The following is an 11,165-nucleotide window of genomic DNA, read 5'->3' on the forward strand; positions in this document are numbered from 1 at the left end:
AAACAGAACATAATTTGAATGCTGAAAAAAAAAAAAAGAAAAATAAAAAATATTCTGTATTTAATTATATTGCAATCTATGGTTGAATTTCATTTAAGTGGCATTTATAATCGGCACATTTTTCAAGTACTGCTTCTGCCACAGTTGTATATAAAAGTATATTATCATCATTTGCACAACTGCTGCCTAAGTTAGCATTAACACACATCCCATAGATCAGAGATGGGATCACTAAAGGACAGTGGCTGTCACATTTTCATGAAATATAATTAAATATATCCAAAAATAAACTGGTTCCCAGATTCTGCTAAAGCAGCACATGGAATGTTTTCAAAATTAATAAGCATTCATTTAGCACCTATGTTTTGCTCAGCAGTGCAGAACATTCAGAAAAGTATAAGGTATATTCTAAGGTAGTCAAAGAAGAGGGATAACTCAGAGTTTGGGGTCAAGGGGAAATTTTATAATAATTATTACTATACGTATTATTTGTCCATTACCATATTCCAGACACTATGCTAAGTATTTTATTTGAACTACCTTATTTAATTATTATGACAACCCAATGAAGTAGGTGTTATTATTATTATTATACAGAAAGTAAAACTAAGGCACTAAGAAGTAACTTACTTTATTAAGGCCACATAGCTAAGAAGTGGAGGAGCCAGGATTGGAAGCCAAGTATGTGTTCCTCAGCCTGCGTGTTCTGATCTTCTTTGCTATATTGGGGAATGCTTCATGGAGGGCTGGCTCTTTGATATGGCCCTAAAGATTAGGTAGGGTTCATTTAGGAAGAGCAGAAAGAATGGACATAGGTCATTGTTAGAGGATTGACAAATAGCATAAACAAAGGCAAGAATTTGTTTTTGAACATGTGAGGATCCTTGAAGAAAATCAATGGCAAGGAATAAAGTTGGCTAGGCAGGGTGAGACATTTACTAGAACACATTAGAAATAATCTAGGCAGAATTTAGGGACTTGACCCTTTGGAAATAGAAAGTCATGTAGACTCTTGTATAGGAAATTGATAATGAAAAGGCATTGTGGTATAGCAGCAGTTTATTCAGGAAGAGTGGAGAGAAGTGAGACTTGAGGAAAGAAAAACAATTAGTTGCTTATTGTGAAATCCTCTCCGGGCCCTACTGCCCCTAAGTCGTAGCAGATATTAGATAAATGTTTGTCAGATCAGTGCATGAAGAGTGATATGGATAAAAAGAAAGGTATAAATCCAGGAAAGAATCTGCAGGAGTCACTGACAGATTGTCCATAGAGGAAAAGGAAGAAAAAGCAAAGATGGCACCAAAGTGCTACTCAAGGTGAAAAGAAAATGGGCACTTTTGGCCGACAATGGAGTTAGAAAGGAGAAGTGGGCTTCAGGTGGATGCCAGGAGGAAAATATGGCTTTCATTTTGGTCTGAAAATGTAGGGGCTTGAAAGGATCATAGGATACTCTTAATATATTATAGGCATTTGAAGAATGAAGCCTAGACTACATTTAAGAATCTCGAAGGGTAGAAAGCACAGCTCCTACTCATCACAAATTCAGATAAATAAAAGTGGCCACTTTATTTATGGGCTACCTCAATAGGCAACTCTAGGTAGGTAGAACTTTCCTAATGTAAATGTCACTACTGGTCCTGCTGTATTTTATCAAAGACGTGCAAAGTAAAGAAATTCATAATATACAAGAACACCATTATAAACTGAAAAGAACTAAGCAAAGGGAAATACATCAAAGAATTAAACTCCTATCCCTGCTCCCTATGACATGCTGCCAGCACTGGCCCTTTGACGGATTTGAAACACCAGCCTTTCCTTATCAAAATACAAAGAGAAAAAAAAAATCATGTAACAGTTTCTCAGCAAGAAACCATTAGACAGATGTAATCATAATGGGACCAAATATTCTTATAAATGAAATGCAAGCATTTAGGACCACATGTGGCGTTTAAAAGCAGCTAACACAAAAGGTAAGTAGAGTTGCCCCTGAATATACTGGCTCAGATGTGGTAGAGCAATCCAATTGGCCCTCAAACAAACTGAATTGTGAATTTACAAGACAAACCCAGTATCCATTAGCTTAAAATTCAAATGACCCTCACAGAAAGCCCAGCTGTGGCAATAGGAGCTATTATTCTCCAAGTAAACTTCTCTCTTATGATCACCCACCAGCATCCAATCAGAGAAGCTACAGTCATACTTGTCCAAATTATTTGCTTTCAAAACAGCCTGATCACATGTTTCATCCTCTAGATGCTTGAAGCCCATTGGAATAACCAAGTGGATGAGAGTGTATAAGATTCACATAAACAAAGGAGCTCAGCTATTCAATTGTAATGGGCAAAATTAAGGTCTTTAACAGGCAAATTAGAAAGAAAAAAAACTGCTTGAAAATATAACCATTTTAAGGAGAGAAGGGATGGAGTTAACTGAAATATAAAAATGGGAAGATTTATAAAACATAGCCCTGGAAATCAATCCAACCAGTGGAGCACGTCTGTCATTAGTGGGTGCTAAGAGAGAAATCATTGATATTCAGGCACATTGTTTAAATAAAAAACCATGCAATAAAATATGTTTGGGTAACACGCCAAATCTTTTACCCAAATGCCTCCTAATTTAGAGGCAGGATATTTATCAAATGTTGTTTGGCAAGTTAGTAGTTTGAAACTCTGAATACATTTTCTCCCCCCAAAAATAATGTTATTACATGGTAACTGGTTTCCCAAGATAGACCACAAGAATCTCCCAATGTATAGTGTAATGATGTATAAATATAATACTGAGATAATGGGGTAATACAAATTGTTTTGTAAAAATAGAATCTTATTATCCTATATAGCAGTGCTTTTCAAAGTGTGGGTCGTAACCCATGAAATCAATTTAGTGGGTATTTACCAGTTTATTTTTTAATAGAATGAAAAGGAAAGAATAAAACTGCAAGGATCAGAGGATATCCCATGCCATAAGGAAAAGTATTATTCTGAAAACTTAATTTCACTGTTATAGGTGTAAATAGCTATATGCATCCAGGATTGCAATGTAACATATATTTCTTACCATGAGTCACAGTCAAAACAGTTTGAATGTCTCTTAACAAGGCTTTCATAGGGTGCCTAGCACCAAGACAGTATTTAAGATTTGTTGAATAAATGAATGACTGAATGAATTGGTGAACACATTAAGCATGAATAAATAGAATGCTAGTTATACACTTCTCAGTCACAGCCCCGACACTGCAATAGGAAGCTTACTCACTCCCACATTTCCATACTAGTGAGGCAGTGGGGACAGACAGTTGACCCAGCTGCAACTCCCTATTGGTGGCTCTCTTGGCTTGGGACAGGATCTCGGGTAGAGTAGCAGCTATAAAGAAAAAAGGATGGGAACAAGGATTACACAGGTAAGTGGGATTGGACTCTAGGAGCAGGGTTCTGGAGGAAAGAGGGAGAAGGTAAGACGAGGTCACCAGATTTAGCAAATAAAAATACAAGGTACCCAGTTAAATCTGGATTTCAGATAAACAATAAATAATGTAAAGGCAAAGAAAATCAAGAATGTTGAGGGTTAGAAAAATCAATGTGATCCATCAGACATTTATTTGATGCAAAACTATGTGCAAAATACATGTCAAGTACTAGAGAATTAAGAAATACATGGTTCCTGACACTGAAGAGGACATAGACACATGCAACAGTCTCAAAAATTAACATGTATTGATCACTATTCTAAGTGCTTTACAGGCATTAACTCGTTTAACACTCACCACCCTGAATTAAGCACTACTGTTATCCCTATTGAAGACATAAATGGAGCATACAGAAGTTCAAAGAGGAAATTGTCCAAGGTCTCAGAAAAAACACACACACACATAATATTCAGTGGGCCTCTGGTAGAGCCTGGATATTGTTCAAGATGAGTGGATCTGGAAGTGAGATTTGAGCTGAACCTCGAAGGAAGATACCATTTCAATAGGTGACTATTAGGGGAAGAATATTCTGGTCAGAGGAACAGCTTGGAGGTAAGAGAACATAATCAAGAAATGGGATTAAAGTTGCTGGAATATTAGAAATACAGTAGTAGGAAGGAAAGATTAGGTAAGTTAACCAGGCAGTGACCATACTGTGGAGGAAGTCTGCCCTGTTGAATCTGCATATATGGTGAACCACTAATGGAACTGGGGTAAACAGCTGGTGTGGTGGTGCACGCCTGTAGTCCCAGCTACTCTAAAGACTGAGGCTTTAGGAACCCTCGAATCCAGGGGGTTGAGTCCAGCCTGAACAACATAGTTAGATCCCATCTCTAAAACATAAAACATAAATAAATAAAACTAAAAAAAAACTGGGTTTTTTAAAGGCAGGGTCTCACTATATCACCAGGCTGAAGTGCAGTACAGTGACACTATCATAGCTCACTGCAACCTCGGGAACTCCTGGGCTCAAGTGATCTTCCTGCCTTGGCCTCCCGAGTAGCTAGGACTACAGGCACATGCCACTATGCTTTTTTTTTTTTTTTTTTTTTTTTTTTTTTTTTTTGTAGAGACAAGGTCTCACTATATTGCCCAGGCTGGCCTCAAACTTCTGGCCTCAAGCGCTCTTCCTGCCTTGTCCTCCCAAAATACTAGAATTGCAGGCATGAGCCACAATGTCAGACTTAAAAAAAATTTTTGTTAAGTATTTGTGGGAAGTAAATGGACACCATGTTGAGTTCAGCTTTTAGAAAGATGATTTTGGTAATAGTACAAAAGATAGAGGGGATGAGATGAAAAATCAGAGGCTACAAAACTAGGTAAGTCAATACAGATGGCTGGAAAAGCACTGTGGCACCAGAATCCAGGATTTACCTTACAGTTCAGACACTTAGTAGGTGAGTGATGTTGGACAATTCATGTAATCACTCTGAGCCTTGGCTTCTTCATTTCCAAAACAGGGATGACAATACCACTTACCTCACAGCATTATTGGGGTGATAAAACAAGCTGATACACAGAAAAATGCTCAATAAGTAGAAGCTATCTGTAAATGGTCATGGCAATTGTACTTGAATCTGCCCTTAACAACTTCAAGTTCGATCAGCCTTTGATTAAATATCTCTGGGAATAAGACATTTATCCCATCCTGATATATTTGGCTCTGTGTCCCACTCAAATCTCATCTGGAATGGTAATCTCCACATGTTGAGGGAGGTTCCTGGTGGGAGGTGATTGGATCATGGGGGTGGTTTCACCAATGCTGTTCTCACGATAGTGAGTTCTCACAAGATCTGATAGTTTTATAAGGGGCTCTTCCCCCGTCTCTCTCTTTCCTGCTGCCTTTTGAAGAAGGCGCCTGCTTCCCCTTCACCTTCTGCCATGATTGTAAGTTTCCTGAGGCCTCCCAAACCATGCAGAATTGTGAGTCAATTAAACCCTTTTTTTAAATTAATTACCCGGTCTTGGGTAATTAATTTCTTTATAGCAGTGTGAAAACTGACTAATACACATCCCAATGGTAACATAGTGAGGGCAGTGAGAGAATGGGGGATTATCTTTCCTTCTTCCAAAAAGAATATATCTAAGAACGAAGCTAAAAAACAAAAGGTAGAAAAAAAGGTGAAACAAAAAGCAAAACAAAACAAACTCCAGAATACCAAGTAACTATCGTTGGAGAAGGTTAAGTGAACTTTGAGATAAAACAGACTTGTGTTTGCATCCTCTCTCTAGCATACATTACTAGAATGATCTTAAGCAAACCACTTAAGCTCTCTAAACCCTAATCTTCTCATCTGTAACACATAGTTGTTAACACCTATATCATAAGACTATGTGAAGGATAGCTGCGATTATGTATAGTATGCCTTCAGAACAATGCCTGGCCTAGAGTAGGCAATAACGGATAATTATCATGTATTGTCACAGTTAGGCAGTGGTACAAGTGGAGATAGAAAACCACGCGAAAACACATACAGTATACATGAGGTTTGTCAATTTTGGAGACCACATCCGTGAATGGTGGCATAGAATTGAACATCCCTTTTCTACATGTTCAGCCCAATGAATTTGTCTTCTTAAAGGTGTACCACCAGGTAAGATGATGAAGAATGACAGGGATTTAAAAATGCAGATTTGTGGATTGGGGGAAGAGAGGCACAAAAGATGAAAAAGCAACAGCCTCTGACTATATTATTTTCCCACCACTTCCTGTCCCGGAACTCAAACTCCATCACCGACTGCCATGCCAAAAGCTACTAAGGCACCATGAAAAGAAAGACTGGGGCTGGAGGTGGGAGGCAGGTTCATAATATTTCAGAGCTCCATGAGGGAGGAGTGTATGCCAGGGCCAGACATCTATCCATCCATTCAAGCACACAGGGAACTGCTAGGTCTGAAACCACCTGCCTGCATGCTTCTGTCCTACGTCTCTAGACATCAGAATACACAGCAAGCCCACTCTTTCTCTAGGTGCTCTGCCTTGGTGTGGCACAATCATTATTCCAAATATCCAGCCCACTGCTCAGGACACTGCCATGGCCCTGGGGCAAATTTAAGATCCTTTGCTTTTTTCTAGAAATTTAATTGTTCTCAACAACTTGGTGTGCAAACTTAAATACTTTACTAACAAGAAACAAGGCAAGAGGGTAACAAAATGATCATTAAGACACTCTGTGTTTCCAGTGTACACACTCTGTCCCTAGCCTATGAAGATGGTGCAGCAGGGCACACACTGGAGCTGTTTTTCAACGACAGTGACTTTTTTGGCCCTGTGTTCTCTATACCCTGTCACTCACTCCCTCTTGTCAGACAACTGCAAACACACAAGAGGTCCCAGATTCAGTTCTCAGGGAGAATATTCTCTGTGCAAACCAAAGTGGCCTGAGTGGGAAGAAACTACATTATTGTCCACATTCTAACCAAAATGAAACAAAAGGCCATTCATTAGAAAAACATCCATTTCTTCTCCTGATCTGTCTGAAATTAAAGGTAACCAAAGTTAGAATTGGAGCATTTGGTGAAAATAAAAAGCTGCCTAAATTTTTCTCAAGTGTCCTAGCACTTTCACTTTTGGAAATGAATATTTAGAAAGGTTTAAGAATATCTTTCTTACACATTTCTCCTTCCCTCCTTCCCAAACGACTGCCTCTTCATTTTTGAGCAAGAATGTGTTGAAGGGGCTATTGCCTGAGAAGCAAGCATCCTCAAAGCACATTCTTAATTCAGTTCATCTTTGGGCACTCCTTTTCCCCAAAGGTAGGAGAGGGAAGATTACTTAGTTTGTCCAGGAACACTGATTAAGAATGATACGTCGGTGGGACGTGTTAGGTCGAGTCAGCCAACACTGAATCAATCCTTTGTACAAAGACAGAGTGGGCAGATGCTGCAAGTAGCTCTTACCTCTAGATGGGTGGAAAATAACACAGAGCAAGACATGAGGCATGACCAAGGACTGAGGGAATTCCCTTTCCTGGGAACTCTTCAAACACAAAGCAGCCACTCATTTTTTGTAATTGTCTAAATATGTCTATGGCTAGTTTTTATAGGCTGCCTCCTCTCTGGAATGACTGGGAGCCAATCATTCTGAAAAATCAAGATGGGGCATCTTTTGGCTGGAGGATAAAAGAGGCAGTATACACAACCAAAATCGCTTGGCACATTTGGTGATTTAAGAACAAAAATCCAAACACAAGTGAAGAGAAAGCCAAAGAGAAAAGCAACTTAAGGGAGCATCTCAGGTCTCCTGAGTGACCCCCAAATGCTACATAACACTTCACAGAGCAGCAAATGGGCAGTATGTTGTATACCAAAGGTGACAGCTAATTTTCACTGCAGGTCTGGAAAACTTAACCTTTCCAGGTTCTTCATTATTTTGTAGGTTTCAGGCTACCAACTGCCCAGGCCTTTCAGCCTGGCTTCTCCCACCCCACTCTTGTTTCCCCAGCTCCTCCTTATCACCTACTATTGGGATCTCCCTGCTTAAAGGCCATTTTGTCACACAGCAGAGGTTATGGGTTGGGTAATCTGAGCTTCAAAATCTAAGGTATGTGACCATAAAATCTCAGAAGGTAAGAACGGCTACAGGTGCCAAAGGTGAGAAGAGACTCACCAGCAGCCAGAGAACATATTAAGATTCTGGAACCAGAAGAGGTGCCTTGCTGAAGGACAAACTCCTGCATTCACCAGAGAAGAGACCAAGTTGTGTTTCTCTGGCCAGTCAAGAAACTGCAGACAGGAAAGGCTGGGGCAGCTCCTGGAGTGGCTGGCCGGGAAAGTCATCAGGCTACAGTGACCATGACTGATAGAGGAGCGCAGTGCAACGCAGACTGCAGCACTGGTTAACCTGGCCAACGCCTCAGCACTCTCGGTCAGGACGGATGTTAGGCAGTCTCTTGAGGGAGCGCAGGGTAGACAGACAAAGGACATTCTCTGTTCTTACTGTAGAGATAAGGAGGGCGGGGAAGGGTTGTACAGTATGAAACTCTCCCTACTGAGTGGTCAGTATAGGAAAGCCAGCCAGTCGTCTCCTAAATGACTCCATGCGGAGATGCCTCACAGCAGCAGCATTGCCACCGCAGGTAGGTGTGAGCAATTAGATGAACCTGCTTTAGGAGCTGCTATTTGTTCACCTGATTTGGCAAATCCCTTCTTAACCCTCCTCATCCCCAGTGTATCTCATTCACAGAAGACACAAGTTAACTTTAATGGAGTTTGCCCTGTGCTGGAGATTGGGGGAGGGGAGCAGTTGGAGGAGGTAAGAAGCCGGGAACCTTTCGACCGAAAGATTTTTCTGCTGTTTTCTGACTAAAAGAAAAAAACAAAGTAGGCAGCAAAGAGGACTGCAGGATACTGCTCATTTTTAGACATCTCTGGCATTTCAGGTAAAGAGCAACCGGCAGAACTCAGCCAGATTGGCAGAAAACGTGTTCACCTGTCAACTGGGGAGGGGGAAAAACCCCAAAAAAGATTCACTGAGGTCCAGGAGTGAGAAACCCGTCTCCAGAGCTCCAGGTCTCCGCCTAGCCCTCCTCCCCTGCCCCGTCCCACCGATGGCCAGGTGGAAACCAGGCAGGTGAGCCTGCACACCTGTCAACTTGCGGAGACCCCCAGGCCCGCCAGGGGTCCCTGAGGGGACACACCCTCCACTTACCTCAAACATGGGAGAGGCGCCCTTGCTCGGCAACGTGCAGCCCAGGAGCTCGGCGAGAAACTTTGCCATATACAAGCGGTGAGGCAGGGTCCCTCCCGATGCGCCGTTTCTGTCCTTTCCCCTTGCCAGAGCCCGAGCGCCAGGATCCTGCCCGCAGCCCGCCCGCCAGCCGGGGCCGTAGCTCTGGGGCTGCCCGGCGGCTGCGGCGGAGGGGCCGGGCCGGGCGGGGAGAGCGCGGCGACCGCCCGCCCCCCGGCGTCCAGCGGTGCGAGTGCGCGCAGCCCCGTCCGCGGCCCGAGCCTCCGCTGTGCGGGAGCCGGGGCGCCGTCGCCGCGCTAGCCTTTCCCGCTGAATGTCACTATTACCATAGTAAAGGGAAGGGCCCCGCCGAGGGGGTGGCGGGAGGGCCAACGGCGCCGCAGGATGGGCTCCGCGCGTGAGCAAGGGCGGCTGGCGGGCGCAGCGCCTTGGCGCAGACACCGGCCCGACCCACCCCTGGGCAGGGCTACTCGGGCAACACCGCCGGGCGGGAGCAGACGCCTTAAGCTCCGCGGGAGAGCGGGCGGCCGGGGCGGGGGAGGGTCCGTGGATGGGAGCCGCCGGGCTGACCCACTTCTCCAGTTTTCCCCTCGGCAGCACTCACGGAGGTGGAAAAGCGGCCGCCTCGCTCTGCTGACTGACCCGGGAGAGTCGCTGCTGCCAGATGCCAGCGGCCGGCAGGAGCTCCTGCACCGGCCGGCGCCGCCCCACCCTTCGTTTGGGAAAGGGAAAAGGCTCCCTAAGCCTCGGAGGAGGAACTCCCCCTCCTGTTCTCACATTATTCCAAACGAGTGAATGGGGCAGACCCAGGTAAGCCCCAAAAGAGGAAAGGTGACTGTAGGCGCTAGGGCCTGGGCCGGATACGCTCCATGATCACAGCTCCCTCCCTGTCCTTGGCTCCGGCCGGAGAGCCAAGGACCGGCATGGAGACTGAAACAGGTATGGCCCTGATGGCCTGTTTTTCTTCTTCTTCTTCCTTTTTTTTTTTTTTTTTTTTTTTTTTTGAGACGGAGTCTCGTACTGTTGCCCGGGCTGGAGTGCAGTGGTGCGATCTCGGCTCACTGCAACCTCCGCCTCCCGGGTTCAAGCGATTCTCCTGCCTCAGCCTCCCGAGTAGGTGGGATTACAGGCGCCCGACACCACACCCAGCTAATGTCTTTTCATTAAAAAAGACTTTTAGGACCAGGCCTATATTGTGTATTTATTCTGCACCCCCATAGCTGTACATCTCAAGCTTTAACGTGCATAAGAATGACCTGACCTATAGAGCTTGTTTAAAATGAGAGGTCCTGGGCCCCCAACCCATGTTTCTGAATCAGTGATTCTGATTCTGGTCCTGGACCATCTCAGGAGATTCCTATGTAGATGGTATCCAGGCTCTACTTTGAGAAACATGGCCCTACTATGTAAAAAAAAAAAAAAATGCTGACATAAACTTTCAAGGACTGGGAAAACACTAGATTTGGTGACAGACACGACCCTAGAGAAAGTTGTGTCAAATCACCTGATTTGATACGCAAGGAAACAGAACTGGAAAAGTTTTCATTACTTCAAGTCATACTGTATCAGTGACACCCAGGACATGGAGTAGACACCCTGTAAATACTCGTTGGATGGGATGAATAGAAGATAGATGGTGATGAATAGCTGGGTCCCAATTTCCTTAATTGCCATTCCAGAATTCTAGCTGGTGCAACAAGTTCACTGTGAATTTAAGGGATAAAAGAGGAAGGAAAGATGTTAAACTAAATTCATTTGAATACATCATCTCGGTGCTTCTCAAACTTTTTCTATCTGGTTTTATCTTCTGCATTCTAACCTATGAAATATTCAGGTTCGTTATAAAACAAAAAGACCTACCCCCATGACTAAAACTAATGCTCCAAGTATGTTATTTTTATTCTGTGTTTTCCAGAACCCTGCCACACCACCAGCTAACCCCCAGCAGCGAAATCAAGAAATGTGGCAGCAAGGTACTCCCGGGCTATACTAAAAAGGAAAGAGAAC

General features: G+C 43.5%; 1 protein-coding gene across 2 annotated transcripts in view; it reads right to left on the minus strand.

Annotated features, from left to right (window-relative positions):
• The window catches only part of RASGEF1B (RasGEF domain family member 1B), a 616,825-nt gene extending 607,521 nt beyond the window's left edge, over nt 1-9,304 (minus strand). For both annotated transcript variants that reach the window (XM_054485214.2, XM_054485213.2), the window contains exon 1: nt 9,120-9,304. In XM_054485214.2, the coding sequence (XP_054341189.1) occupies nt 9,120-9,188 (69 nt within the window). In that variant the 5' untranslated portion in view covers nt 9,189-9,304. The remainder of the gene's footprint in view (nt 1-9,119) is intronic.
• Between the last annotated feature and the right edge of the window lie 1,861 nt (nt 9,305-11,165).

Source organism: Pongo pygmaeus, chromosome 3 (assembly GCF_028885625.2).
Source record: "Pongo pygmaeus isolate AG05252 chromosome 3, NHGRI_mPonPyg2-v2.0_pri, whole genome shotgun sequence".
NCBI lineage: Eukaryota > Metazoa > Chordata > Mammalia > Primates > Hominidae > Pongo > Pongo pygmaeus.